This window comes from Corythoichthys intestinalis, chromosome 1 (assembly GCF_030265065.1).
Source record: "Corythoichthys intestinalis isolate RoL2023-P3 chromosome 1, ASM3026506v1, whole genome shotgun sequence".
Taxonomy (NCBI): Eukaryota; Metazoa; Chordata; class Actinopteri; order Syngnathiformes; family Syngnathidae; genus Corythoichthys; species Corythoichthys intestinalis.
The window spans coordinates 2847751-2875260 of NC_080395.1; the positions used below are offsets into that span (position 1 = coordinate 2847751).

At 38.1% G+C, this 27510-nt stretch overlaps 1 protein-coding gene across 1 annotated transcript in view; it reads right to left on the minus strand.

Annotated features, from left to right (window-relative positions):
- The window catches only part of si:ch211-186j3.6 (neural-cadherin), a 689510-nt gene that overhangs the window by 166981 nt on the left and 495019 nt on the right, over positions 1 to 27510 (minus strand). The window contains exons 26-27 of the mRNA XM_057844439.1: positions 26480 to 26709; positions 26116 to 26393 (exon numbers count right to left, since the gene is read on the minus strand). Coding sequence (XP_057700422.1) covers positions 26116 to 26393; positions 26480 to 26709 — 508 coding nt within the window. The remainder of the gene's footprint in view (positions 1 to 26115; positions 26394 to 26479; positions 26710 to 27510) is intronic.

The following is a 27510-nucleotide window of genomic DNA, read 5'->3' on the forward strand; positions in this document are numbered from 1 at the left end:
AATAAAGGAGATCCATACATACAAAACAAAAACCACATACATACACACACAAATAGCACCTCATCAGTCATAAAAATGTGTAATAGGGCAATGTCTCCGTAGTTCAGCAGCACCAAATAGCCCCCACAGTAGTACTCACAACAATGGGGGCAAGGGGGTGACGTAACAGTTAGCTTCTGTAGCTAGGAGTCGGACCGCCAAGACCTTTGGCTGCTGCCCAACTCCCTATGCACCTGACCCCTTTGGCTGCTCCCACAGGTGGTGAGGCCACTGGAAGCGGGACCCATGTTGCCCCATGGGTACAGGCCCAGCCACCAGACCCTCATCTTTGAGCCCCACCTCCAGGCCTGGCTCCCGGTAGCCCGCGTCCGGGCAAGGGAAACCTGAGTCCATTCATTTTTTTAATCATAAGGGGTCATTTTGAGCCATACTTTGGCCCCTCACCTAGAGTGAGAAGCTTGCTCATCTGGGAGGAACTCTGTGTTGAGCCGCTACTCCTTTGCATTGAGAGGAGCCAGTTGAAGTGGCTCGGGCATCTGGTTCGGATGCCTCCTGGATGCCTCTCTGGAGGGCTGTGGGGAGACAATGTCTCTTGGCTGGCCTGGGAACACCTTGGCATCCTGCCGGATGAGCTGGTTGATGTGGCTGGAGAGAGGGAAGTATGGGCTTCCCTGCTAAAGCTGCTGCCCCTACGACCCGACCGATTAGGAGGTAGTTCATGGAGGGATGGATGGATGGTCCTCCCATTCCCATACCTCTTTTAATGCACTACATAGATTTTACTCCACGGGGCGGGGGCTTTGGTAAGTGGGATGTGCAGCTGGGAAGAACTTCCATGTAGAGGTCCCACTGCCTTCAGCCAGGCTCTCCTATTTCAATGCATACACTGCACTACCCTCCCCGCACAATCCCATCACGGTGCAGTAATAGGGCGGGAGGTGGGTCCCACACTTCTCCTGACTGCCAGTTTTGGGGATGGAGTGGGGGATTGGGGCTCTGGTCCCATGCCACCCGCAGTGGCTTCCGGATACTCTCCTGCTTCCATCTTCCCCTCTCTTTTCTGCCCAGGTATCCTCCTTGGGCTCCAGAGCGGATTGCAGGCCGAGTGCTGGTGGGTTGGTAGGGTGTCCCCCACTCTGGATGGGGACCCTGTCCTGCCCCGAGCTTAGTGGGCAATAGGGGTCCTGCAGTGTGCTGTGTCGGTTGGGGGTTGCGCCGGTTGCTGGGGGCCAAGTGGGCGGGTGGTTGAGGGGGCGGGTGTACATCCCCTCATCCATTCCCTGAAGGCCAGTTAATGGGGGTGTGTATGGTCCGGTGACCACCCTGTGTCCCGGGAGGATGACGGCGGCCCCCTTGTTGGAGCTTCAAGAGAAGGGATAAGCTGTGCCAGCTCACCCCTTCTTGATTGGCCGGGGAGGGGCCTGGCCCCCGCGTAGCATTTGCACTTGTCTGTAGGACTATGACATATCTGATGGGATTCACGCATGACTGGGTGCAATTCGACAGACTCAAGTAGAGAAACTATCAGTGCCAGGATTAGCGATCAGGCAGCATAGAATCGGATGTCAACATATCCACACTTACAAGTGATTCCCATAATACTGGGTTCTACACCTCACATTGCTGATTTTGGAATTACAATTAGCGAAAGATAGCACTACTGCTAGTATATTCATAGTGTCGGCGTTGTTGTTTGTTCTTCTCTTGTGTCTCTCCTTTTCTATTTTCTATTTTCTTTATTCTATTTTCTATCTTTCTGTCCCCCCATAACCTCTTCCTGCTCGCTACTTTCTCAAGCCAAACCTAAAAATACTTGCTCATACCTGAACACCAGATGGCAGCAGAGTGAGATCCACCTCACCCAAACACCAACTGCTACCAACTGCTAGTTACCACATTCTGATGAGTCAACTATTATCAAGGTTGCCAGATGAGAGACAGCCTCTAGCCCAATTAAGCGCAAAACCCGCCCAGTTCGATTATAAACAACCCAGATGACAACCTCTGGCTCAAGATCAGATCAAGACTCACCACTTGTACAACTCAAGGAACTGTAGCATTACTATTTTTTTTTTTTTGCCTGAGTACTATTTACCACCTCAAAGCAATTTGGCACCCCCTCAAAGAGATAGTGCCCTAGGCAACTGCCTATGCTGAGGGCTGAAACTGCAAGCGACTATTTTTGGTCATTTAAAAAAATAACTTATTATTATATTAAAAAAAGTCATAAATCATTCAAGGCTTAACATTTTGACAGGTCAGCATCAGTTCTTCAGCGTTTATACGCAATTTCTACCCAAATCGCATTTCCTAGTCAACATTACAAATTCATTCCACGCATTTCAGACAGAATGTTTGTTTTAACCACCAAGACAGGGTTGAATCAATACTTCTCGATGTCTTCTTAAGTACCTCTTCTCAAGTACAGACTGAGTACTTTTGCTACCTCCGTGCCAAGAAGACAAGAGGGTGCGTTTTGCGTTCTGGTCGCGTGGTAGCACGCCTTTCACGTGTCTAATGGAGCGTATGAAGGCCTCTTTGAAACCAATTAAAGCGGACACAAGATGCCAGCTCATCTTCTTGCCTGGCTATTCTCGAGTGCCGTGATGAAATAAAGCGCTCTCCATCTAACATACATTGTTGACGTCCAGCAGTGAGCCCTTGATTAACAATTCACTTCCAAGCCGCCGCCTTCAAAAAAAAAAAAAAAAAAAAGGAAAACAGATTATTGCGTGGAGATGAAATGTTTGTTTTGAAGATCGGCGTATCCTCCGAGTTTTGGCACCGGCTTCTTCTGAAGAGCAAAGCGGCTAATTAGTTGAATGTGTAAAGCGAGGCTTGTGATGCAACTGTGGCGGAGGGGCAACATGGGTGTTGACCGGGGATGTCAGATTTCATCAATAGAATGGAGAATGGGCAATGGTGGCGCAGTTGATGGGCACATTCTTACAATGTGCCCATTGTCGTTGTACCCTTGGGCAAGCTACTTCACCTTACTTGTGTTGAAATTCGCCTCCCCAGACAAGCCGCACGGAAACAGCGACAGCTGAACAAAGTGCCGCTCTGCCGATGCTGCCTCCGCGTGCGCCACCCGGGAAAGCGGAACTTCGTGCGTTCTCTTCTTATTTTAACCCTTTGTACTGACTTTGAAGAACACTCACCGAAAACAGGTTGACAATTTATCCGTCGACAGTGGTCAAAAACAAGGCAAAAAACAGACGACGGAGGGAACAATGCTGAATCCAAAGAAAGGCTACATAGCAAATGTTTCCGAGCAGCAAATCTGTGTTATCTCAGTGTCCAGTGTTTTTTAAGTCCGTTGGCCGGCCGAAGGTGTGTCCGGGCGTTGCTTTGGGATCATCCCTCTCTGGCCGGTTTCGGGCTGTTTAGGTTCGTGCGTGGATGGGATGTGGTTGCCACAGCGACCGCCGCTGGTCTTGACGTCACAAGCGCCCACAATCCACTTTGTTATCGGGCTGGCTCTACTTGTTTTAGGACAAAGAGCGCTTTGTCCTTGCAGAACTGATTTGCAAGTTTTGGTGCGTCAATCTTGCTCGTGACGCATATGTTGGGCTTCTATGATAAGATGCCGTTGTGTATCTATGCAGCTGTTCATGAAACTATGGTGTGCTATTTATTTTATATTAGGTGCAGTCCTTCAGTACATATGAGAAATGATACTATTCCCTGGTTAATTACAGTGCCTTGCAAAAGTATTCGGCCCCCTTGAATTTTGCAACCTTTCGCCACATTTCAGGCTTCAAACATAAAGATATGAAATTTAATTTGTTTGTCAAGAATCAACAACAAGTGGGACACAATCGTGAAGTGGAACAACATTTATTGGACAATTTAAACTTTTTTAACAAATAAAAAACTGAAAAGTGGGGCGTGCAATATTATTCGGCCCCTTTACTTTCAGTGCAGCAAACTCACTCCAAAAGTTCAGTGAGGATCTCTGAATGATCCAATGTTGTCCTAAATGACCGATGATGATAAATAGAATCCACCTGTGTGTAATCAAGTCTCCGTATAAATGCACCTGCTCTGTGATAGTCTCAGGGTTCTGTTTAAAGTGCAGAGAGCATTATGAAAACCAAGGAACACACCAGGCAGGTCCGAGATACTGTTGTGGAGAAGTTTAAAGCCGGATTTGGATACAAAAAGATTTCCCAAGCTTTAAACATCTCAAGGAGCACTGTGCAAGCCATCATATTGAAATGGAAGGAGCATCAGACCACTGCAAATCTACCAAGACCCAGCCGTCCTTCCAAACTTTCTTCTCAAACAAGGAGAAAACTGATCAGAGATGCAGCCAAGAGGCCCATGATCACTCTGGATGAACTGCAGAGATCTACAGCTGAGGTGGGAGAGTCTGTCCATAGGACAACAATCACTGCACAAATTTGGCCTTTATGGAAGAGTGGCAAGAAGAAAACCATTTCTCAAAGATATCCATAAAAAGTCTAGTTTAAAGTTTGCCACAAGCCACCTGGGAGACACACCAAACATGTGGAAGAAGGCGCTCTGGTCAGATGAAAGCAAAATGGAACTTTTTGGCCACAATGCAAAACGATATGGTTGGCGTAAAAGCAACACAGCTCATCACCCTGAACACACCATCCCCACTGTCAAACATGGTGGTGGCAGCATCAAGGTTTGGGCCTGCTTTTCTTCAGCAGGGACAGGGAAGATGGTTAAAATTGACGGGAAGATGGATGCAGCCAAATACAGGAACATTCTGGAAGAAAACCTGTTGGTATCTGCACAAGACCTGAGACTGGGACGGAGATTTATCTTCCAACAGGACAATGATCCAAAACATAAAGCCAAATCTACAATGGAATGGTTCAAAAATAAACGTATCCAGGTGCTAGAATGGCCAAGTCAAATTCCAGACCTGAATCCAATCGAGAATCTGTGGAAAGAGCTGAAGACTGCTGTTCACAAACACTCTCCATCCAACCTCGCTGTTTCGCAAGGAAGAATGGGCAAGAATGTCAGTCTCTCGATGTGCAAAACTGATAGAAACATACCCCAAGCGACTTGCAGCTGTAATTGGAGCAAAATGTGGCGCTACAAAGTATTAACGCAAGGGGGCCGAATAATATTGCATGCCCCACTTTTCAGTTTTTTATTTGTTAAAAAAGTTTAAATTATCCAATAAATTTTGTTCCACTTCACGATTGTGACCCACTTGTTGTTGATTCTTGACAAAAAATTAAAATTATATATCTTTATGTTTGAAGCCTGAAATGTGGCGAAAGGTTGCAAGGTTCAAGGGGGCCGAATACTTTTGCAAGGCACTGTATATTACGTGTGTTCGAGTAATGCAAACAGTTAGACGGTGCCTACGAGAAATGGTACCTTTTTTTCCTTTTCCCCCTCAGGAGCCCCGATAAAGTGATTCACTTTACTGTGTTCAAGGCCACTGAGTGAAGTCTGCCTAAACAATAGTTCAATGAATGTGTTATACTAATGCAAACAATTATATGGTGTGTGCGAGAACGATACCTTTTCCCTTCACTTGCCTGTGCTAAACTAGCATGTCGGCCAGGGGTGGATCAAGAAAAATGACACCTGAACTCAACCGCCCATATCTGCAACAGAAGAAGACACAAACGCACCCCTCTTCCTGCCCATGGCCCGCCCCACGAGAGCCTTCAAAAAGACTGAATGTTTAACTAAACTTTGTCGTTTTTCTCGGGAATCTTTTGTTGTTGTTGTTATAATAGGCCCTAAAAGTGTGAGAGACTCTCTAACTTCCAAGATAGTCACTCTGGAAAATGTGAGTGTAGCCTCCAGCACCACAGTTAAAAACCTAGGAGTTGTATTTGACCCAGACCTATCATTTAAAGCTCATATTAAACAACCCTGCAGAACAGCCTTTTTCACCTGCGCAACATAGCCAAAATTTGAAATATTTTGTCTAAAAGCGATGCAGAAAAATTAATTCATATGTTCGTTACATCTAGATTGGATTACTGTAACTCAGGGGGTCCCCAAACTACAGCCCGCCTCCACATTTGGTCCGGCCCACTGAACAATTTATTATTATTTTTTTTACTTGTGTTATTTATTTCCTGGCTTTTTCTGTGAAGAACCCAGAGAGGGTTATTTGGTTATTATCTATTTAATTAATAGTGTTATTATATTATATTGTATTGTATTGTATTGTATTATATTATACAAAGAAATTTTAATTGAATTGAATTGTTGACTTGTGATACGAGGACCCTGGAACCTGTCTGCCTCCTCGCCTGGGTCTGTTGCTGTTTTGCCTTGCAGTTTGATCGCTGTCGACCTGAATAAATTGTCAACTTGTGTTTCGAAGCCTTTCTCCAGCTTTCAAAATGGAGTCAGAACAAGGGGTTAAGACTAAGGTGATTGGCGGAGTTTGGCATTTTGGCCGGGTTGTCGGGTATCGCCAGCGTGGGTCGTTGGAGCAGCCCCAGCGCGGGTCCGACGGTTCGGCTGGCGTGATTCCGGTAATCTGGCTAAAGGGTCCGATTCTTTCATGGCTGTCTGCAATTTAGGAGGGCGACAGTCAGAGGGAGGAGGGGTAGAGGTTGAAGTCGGTATGCATCTCGCCTAATGTAATCTTCTGATATGCTTGCAAGCATGACCACAAATGGAACTGTTTTTCACTGAAACTGCTGATAGCTTTGCCTCAGATAATCATGGACTCATGGAAGGCTAATGACCTATTTTGCAAGATCTGCAAGAGTTAATCACCAAACGTTCCAGACACACATCCTTATTTGTATATGAGGAAGGCCAAGCCATCTGTTTAGTGTGCATTTCTCTACACGGCTTGTTCTGTAACTAAATGGACCCAGAAATTTCTGAAATTAGAACTGTGCGGTGTTGAGCTCTTGCCTCCAGTCTTCATTTAACAATCCAGTCTAGCCGTCTCACCTGAAGTGAAAACGAACATGCGGAGGACATCCGACTATTTCGACTTACAAACCAGGTCCTGGAACAAATTAAATTTGTATGTAGAGGTACCACTGTATTACGGTGTAAAAAAAAAAAAAAAAAAAAAAAAAAACACTTTAGTGCCACTTAAACTCATTGGCTGCCACTGACAGCGCTCGACGTCCAAACCATTTTGGCAGGGAATTTTGATTGTTCGATCTTATGACATCGTTATAAGGAGCATCCAAATAAAGTGTTAGCAATTATCTTGCCTCGAGGTCACTAACCAATCAGAGAACCGCAAAAATGCAAACCTCAATTAGGTAGTAGCTTGAATCCGATTTTTTACAACAATATACAAGAAATCTTGGAAACGAGGTCATAAATGTAGGTCACCCGGAAACTTGTTTGCAACTTTATGGACAATTTCCCTCCGCTCGCAAACCATCTGCGATGATGGCTAACAATTATTGTCTCTCCGATCACCCGTGGCGACATAATGGCGGCGGGGGAATCCACCGGAAATGGCGGCGGGGGGTTTTGCAATAAACAGTGCCGTCGGGGAGTTCTAAATGTGGATAAATAGCCAATTGTTGCCAGTCCCTGTTTTTTAATCCCGCCCCCTGTGGAGTCATTTGCATATTTGTGTTCTGACATTGGAGCGAGAAAAGCTCCTAGAGAGGCTTTTGGGTCTCTTGGGGGCTTGGCACCTAATCAAGCAAGTAATGTACACAAAGACTATTTACAACGCAGGTGGCTAATTTGCATTGTGTGGGGGTAATGCCAGAGTCAGCAGGTGGCGCTATGCTGAATTGAAATTTAATAGGAATTGTCTTATATTTCTTTTGGAGTTATTTCATATTAGAACTATGTTCCTTGCAGCCCCACACCCAAAAAAAAAAAAAAGCCAATATATTATTTGTTTTATTTTGTGGCCAACGTTGTTAAGCAGTTTTAAAGTCATAAACTAGAAATGTTTTAAAGTTTTATGTGGCAAAGTTGAGGTGTGGGTATTATTATTGTCTGCCCCCCCCCCCCCCCCCACACACACACACACACAACCCACAACACAAAAAAAAATGTTTTTACTTGATATTATCACTTTTCTTACATGATAATCATGATATTTTTACATAACAGCATCACGGTTTTACATGATAGTTACCACGTTTTTAGATGATAATTACCACCATTTTAAATTATTAATATATATATTTTTTAACAAATTACGTTTTTACATGATAATTATCACATTTTTTTACATCATTATCACATTTTTATATATCTATCAAATTTTTACATGATATTTGCGTTTTTACAAATCACATTTTTACATCATCATCACGTTTCAAAATGATTACTGTTTTCACATGATAATTACCATGTTTTTACACAACAGTATCACATTTTTACATGAGAATTATCACTTTCTTATGTGATAATTATCATATTTGTACATGATCATTATCAGTTTTACATGATGGTTATCACGTTTGTGTTGAGGTTAGGCATGTGCCGGTATGAGATTTTGACGGTACGATAACCGTGAGCAAAAATACCGCGGTTTCACGGTATTTTTGCTATTTTGAGATGTATGGGTTAAAAAAAAAAAAAAAGGAACAGGAATTTTTTTTTCAGAACATAGTTGCAAATTGGAACATGAATATATTGTTAAAATAAATAAAATGTCAATTAAAAAAAACTAATATTATAAATAAAATTAAAATACAATTTATAGACTATACCCACAGCTCAAGTTGCTCAAGATTAGAGCAAGAACAAAACAATTTCTATAAAAAAGTAAAAACACTTCTAAATAAAAAATTTTAAAAATTATACTGCATGACTTTGTTTTGAGGGTGGAAAAGCTCAAGTGAAGTTTCGCTATTTTCAGCTACTGTGTCAACTCTAGTCTACATGTCATGCCTTTGTGTTAAAAAGAACATAAATGATTTATAAGTTAATAAGTTAGTTAAAAATGTATAAGTTAGTTAAAATGTCAATATTGTTGTGAAGAGGTTTCATCTAAAAAAAAAAAAAAAAAAATTGGGAGTGTGACCTCTCCTTGATCCAGCGAACGTGGATTTGTGCTTAGGGCAAGATCATCTTTCTGCAATTAGCGATCTTTGAGGCTACCCCCCCCCCCCCCCCCTCATTCAAGCGATTCAAGCTTGTTTTCTCACTCTGCGGCTGTAAAACTCGACGAAGTTGCTCTCCCAGCTAAACCTAGGCTAACATTCGTCTTTGTAAGCTTTTATTTAGTTTGTATATCGAATTTGAAAGGAAAATGTGTGTTTTGTTTTTGGCGAACTTTTTCCATGGTGCTAATCTGTTGAAGCTACTCACACATGGAAAAATACAATTGTACAACGTTTTAAATGTATGCATTTTGTATATTCCACTTACCACGATTTGAGAGCTCAATAAATTGAAATTGAAAGAGTATTTGTTATTGGGTTCGCTGGCTGTCTAGCCGATAGAGTCACTTTCACAAACAGCAACAAACGGGAGGGGCTGAGCGCTGCCGCGCCACGTCACTTCTGGCTGCAGTTTTGACACATGAAAAATAGCGAATACCGTTCTACGGTCTGACGGAAAATTTTTGTGGTTTTGAAACCGCGACGTTTTCACACCACGGTAAACCGTGAAACCGGTCACTGGCACGAGGTGTGGGTATCATGATTGTCTGCCCTCCCCCACACACAACCCACAACATAAAAAAATGCTGTCTTTACTTGATAATTATCACTTTCTTACATGAAGATCATGATATTTTTACATAACAGCATTACGGTTTTACATGATAGTTACCACATTTTTAGATGATAATTACCACAATGTTACATGATTTATGATATATTTTTTTAACAAATTACGTTTTTACATGATAATTATCACGTTTTTTTTACATAATTATCCCATTTTTATATATCAAATTTTTACATGATATTATTTGCGTTTTTACATATCACATTTTTACATCATCATCACGTTTCAAAATGATTACTGTTTTCACATGATAATTACCATGTTTTTACACGACAGTATCACATTTAAGGAGTGGGTATTATTATTGTCTGCCACCCCCCCACCCCCCCCCCCAACAACCCACAACACAAAAAAATTCTGTTTTTAATGATCACTTTCTTACATGATGATCATGATAATTTTACTTAACAGCATCACGGTTTTACATGATAGTTACCACATTTTTAGATTATAACTACCACGATTTTACATTATTGATTACATATACACTTTTTAACAAATTACGTTTTTACATGATAATTATCACTTTTTTTTACATAATTATCACATTCTTACATATCTATGAAATTTTTACATATTATTTGCATTTTTACATATCACATTCTTACTTCATCATCACGTTTCAAAATGATTACTGTTTTCACATGATAATTACCATGTTTTTACACGACAGTATCACATTTTACATGATAATTATCACTTTCTTACATGATAATTATCATATTTTTGCACGATAGTTATCAGTTTTACATGATGGTTATCACGTTTGTGCTTGTAAATGTTTTTACATATCAAATTGTTATATAACTATCACGTTTCAAAAGGATAATTACCATGTTTTTATATGATAGTTATCACATTTTTATACGACTATGATATATATCACCTTTTTACATATAATTTTTACATAATTATCATGTTTTCATATATCAGATTTTTAAATAATTATTGCATTTAAACAATCATCGCGTTGTAAAATGATAATTACCATGTTATTATATAGTAACTACCATGCTATGACATGATAGCACGTTTTTACATTATATCACATTTTTACTAGGAATGTCAAACAATTAAAATTTTTAATCGAGTTAATCACAGCTTAAAAATTAAATTAATCACATTTCAAACCATCTATAAAATATGCCATATTTTTCTGTAAATTATTGTTGGAATGGAAAGATAAGAAACAAGACGGATATATACATTCAACATACGGTACATAAGTACTGTATTTGTTTATTATAACAATAAATCAACAAGATGGCATTAACATTATTAACATTCTCTTAAAGTGATCCATGGATAGAAAGACTAGTAGTTCTTAAAAGATAAATGTTAGTGCAGGTTATAAAAATGTTATATTAAAACCCCTCTTCATGTTTGTTTTATTAAAATTTGTAAAATTTTCAATCAAAAAATAAACAAGTAGCTTGCCACTGTTGATGTCAATAATTACGCCACGCTCACTCATTGTGCTGAAGCCCATAAAATCATTTGGGCCCAAGCGCCAGCAGAGGGCGCCAAACACAAAAAAAAAACAAGTAACAAACGGACATTACACTGCTGTCATTTTAATCTGTTTGAGCGGGGCATGTGCGTTAATTGCCTCAAATATTTTAACGTTGTTAATTTAAAAAATTAATTACCGCCCGTTAACGCGATAATTTTGACAGCTCTACTTTTAACATGATAGTTATGACATTTTTGCATGATATCAGGTTTTTATAAGACAATTATCACGTTTTTACATGCTTATTATCAAGTATTTACATGATGGGTATCATGTTTTTGCATGATCATTTTCACGCTTTTAAATGATTTTCATGTTTCAAAATGATTTTTTACATGATACCTAGCATGTTTTTACATGATAGCATGTTTTTTTTGTTTTTTGTTTTTTTTGTATTGCGTTTTTTTGTGATATCACGTTTTTATATGACAATTATGACGGTTTTACGTGAAAATTATCATGTTTTTACAGAATAGTTATCACCTTTTTGGTTGATATTGCGTTTTTATATGACAATTATCACGTTTTTACATGACAGTTATTACATTTTGCCAGATAATCTTCACGTTTTTATATTACATCACATTTTTACATGGTTTTTATCATTGTTTTATATGGCAATTATTAGGTTTTTACAAGCTTATTTTCACGTTCTAAATTGTAGTCATCACATTTTTGCATGATCATTTTCACGCTTACATGACATCACGTTTTTCCATAATTATCATGTTTCAAAATGATAATTGCCATTTTTTACATGATAACTCGTTTTTATTTGACAGCACATTTTTATATCACATCTTTATATGCCAATTATCATGTTTTAACATGATAGTATCAGATTTTTGTATGATCATTTTTACGGTTTTACATGATTATTACCATTTTTAACATGATAGTATCACGTTTATACATGACATCACTTTTTACATGATAATTATTACGTTTTTGCATCATATATAATTTTATTTGACATTTAACCGGTTTTTACATGATGATAGTCATCACATTTATAAATATTTTCACACTTACGTAATATCACATTTTTACATAATGATTACGTTTCAAAATGATAATTACCATTTTTAAAAACAATTATAACTACCATGTTTGTACATGATAAAACATTTATATACCATACCATATCATGTTTTTACGTGATAGTTACAATATCGCATTTTTACATGATATCACGTTTTTATATGACAATGATCACGTTTTTACATGATAGTTATCACATTTTTGTACATATTTACACCATAGTATAACATTTATACATGATGTCACTTTCTATATGATAATCACTGTTTTTACATCATATTACATTTTTACATGATTATTACCATAATTTTACTTATCACATTTTTACGTTATATTTATCATGTTCTTTACATTATAGTCATCAAATTTTTGCATGATCATTTGCACGCTAACATGATATCACAATTTTACATAATTATCACGTTTCAAAATGATAATTACCATTTTTTACATGATAACTACCATGTTTTTACATGATAGCCCTTTTGTATCATATGTTTTCACGTGATAGTTACAATATCACATTTTTACATCAGATTAAGTATATGACAATGATTCCAATATTATGTTTTTACATGATAATCATCGTATTTTTACATAATAGTATCACATTTTAACATGATAGTATCACGTTTATACATGACATCATTTTTTAAAAAATGATCATTTTTAGGTTTTTACATCATATCGCATTTTTACATAATTTTCATGTTTCAAAATGATAATTACCTTTTTTTTTTTTTTTTACATGATAACTACCATATGTGATAGAACGTTTTTATATTAAATCACATTTTTACATGCAGGTTACAATACCATTTTTACATATCATCACGTTTTTACCTAATCGTTGTAACAAATTTTTGTATGATAATTTTCCCGTTTTTGCATGATAATTACCATGTTTTAACATGATAGTATGACATATTAATATGATAGTATCACCTCTTACATGATAATCATTGTTTTTACATCATATTACATTTTTACATGATTATTACCACAATTTTACTTGATAGTTATCACGTTTTTACATTATAACTATCACATTCTTTACATTGTAGTTTTTTTTGCATGATCATTTGCACGCTAACATGATATCACATTTTAACATAATGATCATGTTTCAAAATGATGATTACCATTTTTTACATGATAACGACCATGTTTTTACATGATAGCACGTTTTTATATCATACGTTTTTACATGATAGTTACAATATCACATTTTTACATAATATTAAGTCTTTATATGACAATTATTCCAATATCGTTTTTTACATGATAATCATCGTATTTTTACATAATAGTATCACATTTTAACACTATAGTATCATGTTTATACATGACATCACTTTTTACATGATAATTATTAGGTTTTTACATCATATCCCATTTTCACAAAATTTTCATGTTTTAAAATGATAATTACCATTTTTCTTACATGATAACTACCGTGTTCTTATGTGATGGCACGTTTTTATATTAAATCACATTTTTACATGCAGGTTACAATACCACATTCTTACATGATATCACGTTTTTACCTGATCGTCATAACATTTTTTTTGGTATGATCATTTTCACGTTTTTACATGATAATTACCATGTTTTAACATGATAGTATCCCATTTATACATGATAAATATAATGTTTTCAGTTTATAATGATCACAATTCTACATTATACAAGTAGTTGTATGAAAGTAGTATGAAACATTACCCTGTTTTAACATGATAGCTTTCATGTTCACATGATAGTTATCACATTTTAACATGATAGTTATCATGTCTTTACATATGTGTAAAAACAGATTTTTTTGGGTGGCAGCAATACGCTTTTGTACCTTTACCTTTGACAGTGTTGAATATACACTGTGATTTTGAATGTATGGAACGTATTAGTTTGACTTATTAGCTGCCACTGACGGCGCTAGACATCCAATCTGATTTAACCGGAATGGTTGGCAGCAATCGTACAATCGTTAAAATGATAACCGACAGTCCTAGCCTGGTCACATTCCCCTTTCTAGTCCTGCTGAGCTTTTAAAACAGCACTCACCTCACATTTTCATCCATTTTCCAGCACGCCTTTAACTGAAACATTAGTGAATCGCAAATGTCAGTTTAATTATAATCACAAAGGAAGAGCCCCCTGTGGTCGGCGACCGCCACCGCGCACGCTTTTGCTAGAGAAAATTGCTCTCCTCGTACGCTCCACACACATCAATAATTCATAGAAAGTCATAAAGTCATGAGCGGTGGCGAGTTTTGTCTGGAATTATACTGACCCTATCATGCGGCTTATTATTTATTGAAGGCAAACAAATGGCGCCGGTGGATCGGAGGCCACAGCGGGCGTGTTAACTCATTCAAGGTGGGTTAGGGGTAATGAAATCGTGTCGTTCCAATGCCATGTTTTTTTGGCTACCGATGCCAATTTGCAACTGTTGAATCGGGCCGATACTGTACCGATATCACATTTTTTGAAAAATTGTGTTTAGTGGTTTTTAAAAAAAAAAAAAATATATATATATATATATATATATACATATATACAGGTCTACCTCTACATACAAATTTAATTTGTTCCAGGATCTGGTTTGTAAGTCGAATTGGTTTTATGTTCAGTAGGATTTTCCCATAACAATACATCTGATGAAGTTGTTCCACAGCCCAAAAACCTATGCTAAATCCTTAATAAAATGTTGTTGTTGTTTTTTTGAACAACTACAAATAGCTATTGTCATGATTTGAGTTGGTTCTGTGCCCTAGTGTGTCTTGTCCATGTGATTACCCATTGATTTCACCTGTTGTGCCTGCTCCTTGAGTGTTGAACAATCCGGTTCTAATCAGGTTCTAATATGGCGGTTGTGTTTTGCATGCTGTTCCTGAAAGCACCGTGTGACTGACGACAAAGTGAGAGGAGTTCAGCTCAGCGTTATTAACATCAGAACAAAAATAATTGAATTATTTTCCACAAAAAGCACGTGTGTATGACTCGTGTCATGTTTACATTATACACACAATGTCTTTCTCAACACAGACAGTTGCCAGAGATAAAAAAACAAAAACAAAACAAAAAAACAACAACACATTATTTACAACTACGGATGTCCCGATCCAGGTTTTTGCACTTCCGATCTGATACCGATGCTGGCTGATACCGATACCGGCCGATACCGATACCGGCCTATCTGAGCATGTGTTAAAGTTATTTAGCCTCCTTACTTAGTTGTCACACTCATGTTGAAAAAGGTTTTAGTACTCTTGATAAAAACTAGCCAGCTGAATTAGGTGAGTTTGAATAACATACAACGGTTGGTAACAAGAAACTGACCTGTTTATTCAGTGACAAACACAAAACATTATATATAACAAACAGAAATGGCATAGTCAGTCAGTAAAACGTGCAAATAATATTGTAAACTGTCTTAAAAAAGCAAAACACACCAACAACCTTAGTGGAAAATCCCACAAACCCCCCAAGCTATTAGATGCTTTTAATGTTTCGTGCATTAGTTACAAAAATTGTATAAAAAGCCTCTCAGGATTAAATAAACGACTATTTCAGTATCAAGTTAACATTTTAAAACAGTAAATACTCAAGTCCCCATTCTGTATCAGCAGCTTTAAACTACATTCAATTCATTTAATTTTGCGAATCAACTGTTAAAGTTGTTAAAATGGCTCCCGTTATTCCATAATTTCCCTTCTGTCTACTTTCGACATGTGAAAGTTTTAAAACTGTTTTGAAGGTAGATTCAAGTCATTATTTTGCCAATTTAGGAGTATTTTAGATAAAAAGTTAATTAGGTTCGCTTGGAAGGTTCGCTACAAATGCCTTGCTGAGAAGTGTACTGCTTTAAGATGGCGGCTGTTGCTAACGCCGTCGAGTCTGTCATTTTGCATCTAGTTCTACAGTGCCTTGCAAAAGTATTCGGCCCCTTTGAATCTTGCAACCTTTCGCCACATTTCGGGCTTCAAACATAAAGATATAAAATTTAATTTTTTTGTCAAGAATCAACAACAAGTGGGACACAATCGTGAAGTGGAACAACATTTATTGGATAATTGAAACTTTTTTAACAAATAAAAACTGAAAAGTGGGGCGTGCAATATTATTCGGCCCCTTTACTTTCAGTGCAGCAAACTCACTCCAGAAGTTCAGTGAGGATCTCTGAATGATCCAATGTTGTCCTAAATGACCGATGATGATAAATAGAATCCACCTGTGTGTAATCAAGTCTCCGTATAAATGCACCTGCTCTGTGAGCATTATGAAAACCAAGGAACACACCAGGCAGGTCCGAGATACTGTTGTGGAGAAGTTTAAAGCCGGATTTGGATACAAAAAGATTTCCCAAGCTTTAAACATCTCAAGGAGCACTGTGCAAGCCATTATATTGAAATGGAAGGAGCATCAGACCACTGCAAATCTACCAAGACCCGGCCGTACCTCCAAACTTTCTTCTCAAACAAGGAGAAAACTGATCAGAGATACAGCCAAGAGGCCCATGATCACTCTGGATGAACTGCAGAGATCTACAGCTGAGGTGGGAGAGTCTGTCCATAGGACAACAATCAGTCGTACACTGCACAAATCTGGCCTTTATGGAAGAGTGGCAAAAAGAAAGCCATTCCTCAAAGATATCCATAAAAAGTCTCGTTTAAAGTTTGCCACAAGCCACCTGGGAGACACACCAAACATGTGGAAGAAGGTGCTCTGGTCAGATGAAACCAAAATTGAACTTTTTGGCCACAATGCAAAACGATATGTTTGGCGTAAAAGCAACACAGCTCATCACCCTGAACACACCATCCCCACTGTCAAACATGGTGGTGGCAGCATCATGGTTTGAGCCTGCTTTTCTTCAGCAGGGACAGGGAAGATGGTTAAAATTGACGGGAAGATGGATGCAGCCAAATACAGGAACATTCTGGAAGAAAACCTGTTGGTATCTGCACAAGACCTGAGACTGGGACAGAGATTTATCTTCCAACAGGACAATGATCCAAAACATAAAGCCAAATCTACAATGGAATGGTTCAAAAATAAACGTATCCAGGTGTTAGAATGGCCAAGTAAAAGTCCAGACCTGAATCCAATCGAGAATCTGTGGAAAGAGCTGAAGACTGCTGTTCACAAACACTCTCCATCCAACCTCACTGTTTCGCAAGGAAGAATGGGCAAGAATGTCAGTCTCTCGATGTGCAAAACTGATAGAAACATACCCCAAGCGACTTGCAGCTGTAATTGGAGCAAAAGGTGGCGCTACAAAGTATTAACTCAAGGGGGCCGAATAATATTGCACGCCCCACTTTTCAGTTTTTTATTTGTTAAAAAAGTTGAAATTATCCAATAAATTTTGTTCCACTTCCCGATTGTGTCCCACTTGTTGTTGATTCTTGACAAAAAATTAAAATTTTATATCTTTATGTTTGAAGCCTGAAATGTGGCGAAAGGTTGCAAGGTTAAAGGGGGCCGAATACTTTTGCAAGGCACCGTATATACATATGATATCTATTATCTACAGTAAAACGATGTTGACGTAGTTTGTAGCGGCTGTCAGCGGCAGTCAGGTATTCTTGTGTTTTTTTATCCAGCGGCATGAGTTGAGCTAAAGCCGTGAGTTGAGCATTGGCATTACCCGGTTCTATGACAAGCATGATGTTTACTCTCGGGACGCAATGCAGTCCGTTTCTCATTGCGTCCCGAAGACCGCGCTGTGTATTAGTCCCGCTTTACTTGACATATTTCAATAATCGGAATTTGGATGTTTGTGAATCGTTCTCGAATCTTCCACGGCCGAATCGCTCCAGGATGTCATGACGGCTGGGCATGTTGTACCGTGGTTCTAAGTGTTGGGAAAAAAAAACTGGATCGGAAGTCTGGATCGGAATTTTTCCGTGTTGGCCGATCCGATACAGATGCGCATTTTTTTGCCCATATCGGCGTCCGATCCGATCCCGGATCGGGACATCTCTATTTACAACCGCTAGACACACTAAACACACTGGAGTTAACTGGAGTTTTACCTCCTCCAGCCATCGTGTAGCACAGCTGACTCACTGACACTGAGCAACAGTTGAGGAACAGTTGAGCCTTGCAGCTGCAAGTGAGGGGTTTCTCCCTGCATTTTTGGGACATAAAAAATAGCTAATACCGTACGGACGGTATGATAGAAATTTTTTGCGGTTCTCAAACCGTGATATTTTCTTACCACAATATACCTTGAAACTGGTAATAGGCGCATGTCTGCATAATTGTCACGACCCCTGGCCGTTTAATAGGTAATTTTCTCAGACTCTTTCAGTCGGCTGATCGTCACCTCCGCCAGCTGGCTGCCTCCCCTCCTACTGTGACGTAAGCTGATCGACGCCGGACGGACTGACGACGTCGCCGCTGCTGATTCGCTACGAAAAAGGCGCCAAGCTTAAAAAACCTGCAGCTGTCAACGCTCTGGGAGGTCGCATTTGACAGCATTCTGCCGCGGTCCTCCTCGCTAGCTGTTTGCTCGCCATTCACTCTCATTTGCATTTCATCGCTACTTTGATACACTCCCGCTTTTTCGGTGAGGTCTTTTGTGTTTTTGTTCACCACTGTAAATAAGAGCACTGAAGCAAGTAGGGGTAAGTCGCCATTTCTGATTCAACCCGTTTTCTCCTGTTTTGTATAGCGTAGGAAGCTAGGTTAGTGGCTGTCTTTTCTTTGTTCTTTTTCATGATCAGGGTTTAGTTAGCGGGTGGGGTTTAAGTGTAGATTCCTTTTGTTTGTTGTTTTGGCCTGGGTTTACCCTGAAGCCGCACTTCATCCACATTTTGTACATATTCATTGCGAGTTTGATTGTTGTGTAAATAAATGTGTCCCACTTGTGAATTTGTGTGGCTCGTTTTATGTTACGCCCTTCGCGAGCCGTCCTTGGGACGTAACAATAATAATGAATTATAGTTCGATGAATTCCTTCCACAACCTAAAAACCTATTATAAATTCTTCAATAACACTGCAGTTACAATTACAAATAGCAACTAGCCCTGCAAGCAGGACTCAACGGGCCCTCGGGAGTCCTGTGTTGATTTCTCCAATTTCATTTCGGTGATTTTTTTTCGGGGGTCATTAGGTTTTTTTCCCTTCGAGGAGGAGTCGGTTTAGTGAAAAAGGCAATTTCCTGTTCCCAGCAGGGGGCGCCAGGCCTAATGGGTGATATTTCAATTAAGTCGAGTTCAGGCTGGGATATATCACGTACATGCCAAATATGAAAAAGATTGAACGTTGTATGGGGGAGTTATTAGTCATTTTCTGAATTTGGTGTTTTGTCAAAAAATGGTCCGACTTTGGCACCCCATCGACTTTGGCACGATGAAAAATACATCGTATCGTTTTTTTTCCAACAGATGAAGTAACAGAGTGTGAAGCAACAGCCTTATTGAGTCAAAGCAGTTCTTCACTGCTGTCATCAGATGAACCAATATATCTCTAATATATGTCATTGAAAAGTACATAGTATTTTTTTCCTCCCACAGAAGAAGTAGAAGAGTGTGAACCCTAAACCCTAACACAAAAAAAAAAACCCGCACAGGTCAGCCTGTGTATGGAATCTCACCATTTTGATATGTGCAAATTTTAGTGAGTTTTCGAGCATGTTCAAAACTTCAAATTGGCCATTTTCATTTGCCCTGAAGAAGCCCTAACCCTAAACCCTAACCCTAATTCTCAAATAAGCCTGACTTTGGTACTCCGCCCAAGTCAGGCCCGTGAATGAAAACTCACCATTTTGATAACTTAACATCTCAGATGTCTCATGAAGAGTCTCACCTATTTTGAGGAGGAGCCAACTAACTGCCTCAGCACAATGGTCTCAAACGTGCACCCTGGTTTTCAACAAAAATGGGATGTTTTTCAATTTTCAATCCATAATACCCGATTTCCTGTTGGGTTTGGAATATGGGTGCAAGGAGACTTTTTGAAGCATTTTGGCCCAAGGTATCGACTCCCCAAATTTCATCGCTCTACGTTGAAAAAACCTAAACGGAGAGGCCTTTTAAAAAAAATTCCAGGGGGCGCCACTGAGCCATTTTTTGACATTTTTTCACAACGTTGCCAAATTATCAAACTTTTCGCAAATCCGCGAGTTGAGTTTTTGAGCATGTTAAGACCGCCAAATGGGCCATTTTTATTTGTCATGAAGAAAGAATAATAATAATCCTTTCCAGAAGAATTGGGCCCAAATTACACATAGCAAAACATATAAATTCTATTTACAAACCGGAATAATGACAATAAAAATGCAACGAATCGGGTTCTAATGTGGCGGTTGTGTTTTGCATGCTGTTCCTGAACGCACCGAGTGACTAACAACAGAGTGAGAGAGGTGCGGTAGAGATTTTACTTTCACTTTTCATGTTCTGTTGTTGTTGGCGCCGGCGAACATTAGCCGTGTTGTGTTGCAAAAGACCAGAAATAAACGATTAAAAACCTGACGAGGGTGACGATTTCTTTGCCGATGTCTCGAGACTCAAACATAACGAGGTGGATGCCAGTTTTCGTCTGACGAGAGGAGAACGATATGAAAATTCGTCATAGTTTCTGTCGTAAATTCACAATGTGCGACATTTTCTTATTGTATATGTAGTTAGCAGGCATCATAGCAGTGTTTGGTCGTGTCACTCATGTGATGTGCTGCGCCCCGCCCTGTCTCTCCATTCCAGAATTCTTTTGTGAAATGCATGTGTCAGGTGCTGCTTGATAAGATTTGTTTTCTTATCTTGGCTAGATATGCCATGTTGCTTTAGCCTTTAAAGACCTGTCCTGAGTGATCATCATACACAAAATGTAACTGGTAGCATTAGCATAGCGTTTGCATTTACCGTGTTGAGTGTTGTCTTAAAATCTTGGAAAACTTTTTACATACAGTTCGTTTGTCCAGGTAAATTTAAATAATTGAAAATAATGTAATGTGTATATTATTATCACGGGAAAACAAGGAAATTTACCTAGTTTTAAGGTGTTTTTTTTTTTTTTGCAGTGTTGGTCCATTTCGTGAGGAGTAAGTGGGACAATCTGAGGTACAGTGGTTCAGTGCTTCAAGTAAATTTTACTGAGATTTCTTGAAATAAGAAAAATAGCTAGCTGAAAATAAGCTGAACAGACATATTTTAAGCATTACACTGCTGTGATACCACATTTTTTACGGTTAACGGGGACCAGAACCCGCCGCAACAAGTGAAAAACGCGAAGAAGGAAGATGAATTTATTTTTTATCGTTTAATCTATCACGTACATGTCTATATTTGCCATCAACGATCGGGTACTGCATGGTAAATCAGTAAAGCAGTTTGTATCGTCTTGCTAGCAAGGCTAATGTCGAGCACAATAGTTAGAAATCCACTTCCCAGTGACCAAATCTCAGCTTTTCCAAAGTTTTTTCTCAAGGACTATTGGTCTTTCAGGTCCCACTGGAATACAGTTTGTGTCTTTTGCTGCCAAGGCATCAAAAGTGGGACTGGACCCTATTTAAATGCCAATTTGAACAATAAATGTGTGTGACGTGTGGCCCTTGATGGTGTTTATCCAGGAAGTTGTCCTTGCGACCGCTCAGCCATTGGCAGTCTGCGGCCGTGGCCTTGAGATTTGTGCTCCACTGGGACTTTAAGCAACAACAAACACCGGGGCGCATGCATAATGCTGCCAGTGTTGGCTTTGGAAGACTTTTTAGATGGAAAGTTTTCCAGAAATGACTCCATAAACAGCATCTTAACTCCTCTTTAGAGGAAACGGAATATTCATTGGTAATGTCAGGTGGACTCATAGCTTATTCATTGCCATTGATAGTGATAGACTTCAAATCCATTTAAACTGGTATTGAATGATGGTGTGTCACTGCCATCGAAAGTAATAGACGTCCAATCCATTTGAAGTGAGAGGATGGCAGCGAATGGACGGTCACACTTCTACTCATTTAAATTCACTGCAGGATGATTTGATACTACTTGATTAGATGTCAATCATTGTTAAAGGCACTGAGTTCATCATTTCATTTATTTTTTAATATATTTGTAATTTATTTATTCATTTTGTTTTTTTGTTCCATTTTTATAAAAATTTTTTAATTGTGTTTTTTATTATTTTTTTTTTTATATATTTTTTTTATATCACATATTACATATCCTGTTTGTATATGATACTAATTACACTTTTCCATGATAATTATCATGGAAAAACATGATACTATGACATTTTCACATGACAGTATAATGTTTTTTACCTGAGTTATCATGTTTTTACATGATATTCATCACATTTTGACATGGTTATCTCATTTGACATGATAATTATCGCGCTTTTACATGATAATGATCACATTTTTACATCACATTTTTCAAATAATTATCATATTTTACTCATTGTGACACGATAATTATGTCAAAACATGATACTACTGTTTCACGCTTTTACATGATGGTATCACATTTTTACATGATAATTATCATGTAAATACGTGATACTATGATGTTTTCACATGACAGTATTGCGTTTTTACATGATGATTACAACATTTTTATATGATGGTATCACGTTTTTACATGATATTTATCACATTTTGACATGATTATCACATTTGACATGATAATTATCGCAATTTTACGTCATTTTCAAATAAATATCACATTTTTACATGATACTATCTCATTTTGACATCATCATTATGTCAGAACATGATACTACTGTTTTACGCTTTTACATGATGGTATCACATTTCTACATGATAATTATCATGTAAATACGTGATACTATTATATTTTCATGACAGTATTGCGTTTTTACATGATGATTACAACATTTTTCACATTTTTACATGATCATCGTCATGGAAAAACATTATACTGTTACGTTTTGACATGACGGTATCACGTTTTTAAATGAGTCATTGCGCTTTCACATGATATTTATCGCGTGTTTACATGATAATGATCATATTTTTCCATGATAAAACATGATACTATGACGTTTTCACATAACAGTATGTTTTTACATGATAGCTATTGCGTTTTTACATAATCATCACGTTTTGATGAGATAATTATCACATTTTATATGATAATTATCGCGTTTTTACGTGATAATGGATGTATATATATATATATATATATATATATATATATATATATATATATATATATATATATATATATATATATATATATATTGTAATATGACGGAAACTATGTCACCCATTACGTCTCAGTATTGTTTCGTCAGACCAAAATTGAAATCATGTTTGTCTTGTTGTCGTCTCATCAGACGAAAATTTGGTCTCATATTTGAGTCTTTTTATCTCGTTTTTGTCACAAAATTTTTTTTTCGTTATCTTTGACGCAAACAACAATGGCATGAACAGTATGAACTAGCATTATAGCCTGGTGTTGCTGGGTTGTTAGGGTCAAGGTTTCTTAAAAATGACACATAAGAAACTCAAAATCAGGACTCCCCCATGTTTTTTTCTTTGTTTTGTTTTGTTTTTTGAATGAATGCTGGATTGATTTATTGAAGAGTATGGCCAGGCGTTGCTCGAGTGAAAAAGTGATTTTTATTAAAAAAAAATATATAATTTTTTTACATTGTGTTTTTTATTTTTTTGTATTTTGTAAATATTTACAATTAAAAACATTAATAATAGAATAATATTGTCTTTCATTCTATTTATTCATTAAAAATGACATGAAAGCAGTAGTCTTTGATCGATGATTGATCGTTAATAAATATAGGTAATAAAAACAAAAAATACATATTTTCTTCCTGAATATTTTAATGTTTACTGTTGCTAATCAGTGTTAATCATTTTTGACATTTTGATGTTTTATTGATTATTATTTTACTGAAAACCCCATAAGAAATATCTTACTCTTAATTTTTGAAGTTATTTTATTTTTAAATGTTTTGAAGAAAACAAACAAACAAACAAAAAACAGTATACTACAGTAATAGTATAGTAGATAGTATCACTTTTTTTTTTTAATATTATAGTTTTCACATTTTTACATATCCTGTTTGTACATGATACTAATTAGATTTTTCCATGATAATTATCATAAAAAAAACATGATACTATGACATTTTCGCATGACAGTATAACGTTTTTTTATTAATATTAATATTAATAATTTAGTAATCACGTTTTTATATGATATTTATCACCTTTTGACATGATTATCACATTTGACATGATAATTATCGCGATTTTACATGTTAATGATAACGTTTTTACATGATCGTTATCACATTTTCAAATAACTATCACATTTTACATGATACTATCTCATTATGACATGATAATTATGTCAAAACATGATACTACTGTTTCACGCTTTTACATGTTGGCATCACATTTTTACATAATTATCATGTAAGTACGTGATACTATTATGTTTTCACATGACAGTATCGCGTTTTTACATGATAATTACAACATTTTTACATGATCGTATCACAGTTTTACATGATAATGATCACATTTTTACATGATCATTGTCATGGAAAAACATTATACAATTACGTTTTGACATGACGGTATCACATTTTTAAATGAGTCCTTGCCTTTTCACATGATATTTATCGCGTTTTCACAATTATCACATTTTTACATGAAATCACGTTTTCAAATAATTATCACATTTTTACATGGTGGTATCACGTTTTTACATGATAATTATCATATTTTCCCATGATAATTATCATGGAAAAACATGATACTATGACGTTTTCACATGACAGTATCACGTTTTTACATGAGTTATCGCATTTTTACATAATTATCATTTTATTATGATAATTATCGTGTTTTTAAATGATAATTATCATGTTTATACATGTTATCTTGTTTTTACATGATAAAGGGATGGCTGATATTGAATGATGATTTTCCACTGCCATCGACAGCAACAGACATCCATTCAAGTGCATTCAAACAATGAAACACTCCTATAGGTGAATTCGCTGGTGCAAACTCATGGGTACGTTGAGTGGCACCATCATTGAAAATAGTTGTCAAACGCATGACATGGGTCAGTGGGTTGTTAATATAGGTGTTAGACTGGCTTCTGTGCTTACGTAAATACTGCTGTGAAATCTCCCAAACTCGACAATATGACGGAAACTATGTCGCCAATACGTCTCGGTATCGTTTCATCAAACAATAATTGAAATCATGTTCGTCTTGTCGTCTCATCAGACGTCTCATATTTGAGTCTTTGTATCTCGTTTTTGTCATGAAAAAAATTGTTCGAATACGAATTTTTTTTCGTTATCTTTGACACAAACAACAATGGCATGAACAGTATGAACTAGCATTATATCCTGGTGTTGCTGGTTTGTTAGGGCCACATAAATGGACACGTAAGAAACTCGAAATCAGGACTTCCCCATGTTTTTTTTTTTTTTTTTTAATGAATGCTGAATCAATTTATCGAACAGTATGGCCAGGCATTGCTCGAGTGAAAAAGTGCAAATTGACGTTTTCTATGCTAATTTTTGGCGTTTGGAATGAATTTTCCACACTAAATGGAGGCCAACAGACATGAATCCCACCTATGAACACTCCCAGAAACATAAAGCACAACTGTGTAAAATGTAGTCAAAATCCACCCAGCCGTTTCGGAGTCCATAGGGAACACACACACATACAGTTCCATTCATATATAAGAATAGAAGAACTACAGAGAGACTGTCAGGCAGAACAACCCCGCAGGCCGGTTTGAACCGCCTAGTGGACCATATGCTTAGCATCACTGAACTGAACAACGATGAAGGGACTCATCGCAAAAATAATCAGTGTTCAATCGAAGACTCATTTGCGGCAGCCTGACATTGCACATACCTGTAGCCGTGCTGGGTGTCCACGCACACGCCTCCATTGAAGCACGGGTTCCTTGGGTAAGCGTTGCAAGGCTGGTGCACCTGCTGACGCCCAGGGCAGGCGCAGACGGGGGCCGCCTCCAACGTGACGGACACCAAAGTCAGGGAGCCGCAGTCCACCACCGTGGGCGCATCTCGGACGGCCAAGGCGCTGGCGCAGCCACCCGCCCCGCCGCACTCTGTCTGTGGGCACTCGTCTACACGTACCTGGTAGACGCGCACCTGCAGAAATGACTGCAGCTGCGAAGAGGCGGGAACACGCAAAAGCAGGTGCTGTCAAACCAGGCTTTTAAGAGACGGTCATTTCACGCCGGAAGCTAACCGACCTTCTGTTTGTGCGCCGCCAGGTAGCCGTGCATCTTCTCGGGCCGCAGGAAGACGGCGCCGGCGCGCACGGCGAAGCGTACATCCAGCATGCGGCCGGCGACGTCGCTCAGACCGAACACGTTGACGTCGGACGCCGGCGTCGACAGCATCTCTGACAGGAAGTCGGAGAGCAGCTCGTAGCGGCTGCGCTGTTTCCCTCTCGACTCGGTGAACTCTTTGGCCGTCATGTCTGAAATGCACGCATTCGGAAATTTAAATGATGAACTCATTCATTGCCATTGACGGCGATTGTCCTGAAACAAAGACCAATTATATTTACTAAAGATGTCCCGATCGATCGGCATCAATCGGGTCCGATCACGTCATTCTCAAAGTATCGGAATCGGCAAAAAAAAATTTTCGGACATGCCTTTTTTAATATATATACATATATATATATATATATATATATACATTAGGGCTGTCAAAATTATCACGTTAACGCACGGTAATTAATTTTTTAAATTAATCACGTTAAAATATTTGACGCAATTAACGCACATGTCCCGCTCAGAAAGTATTTTGCCTTTTGGTAAGTTTTACAGCAAGGCTTTTTGTGCTGTCCAACAGCGAACTCTTGTGGTCGCTTTGCGACATGGTTTATTGCTGTCTTGCCAGTTCATCATGGCTGCACGACGTCTCGGGCTGATAATGTTGTGCTTATATAATCCTTGGACAAGATTTGTCCGTAAGTATGGTTGTTGTAAAGAATGTACATATTATGTTAGTAAGCGAAATGTTATATTTTTTGTATGAGACGCTTTTTGTTTACGTTTAGTGAACCTGTATAGCGTGCTAACGTTGTTGCTAATGCAATGCTTGTGTACTTTTATTTTGTAATTTTACGACAGTCTAAAGAGGACAATGGTTTGAGGCCATTTTATTAATAAATCAGATGAAAAAGGAAGAAGTCTAATTATTAAGGCGTCGTTCACTAGCTGTCTAGCTTTGGAAAAAGTAGACGCTTCGGAGTGAGGACAGCATAGACAGA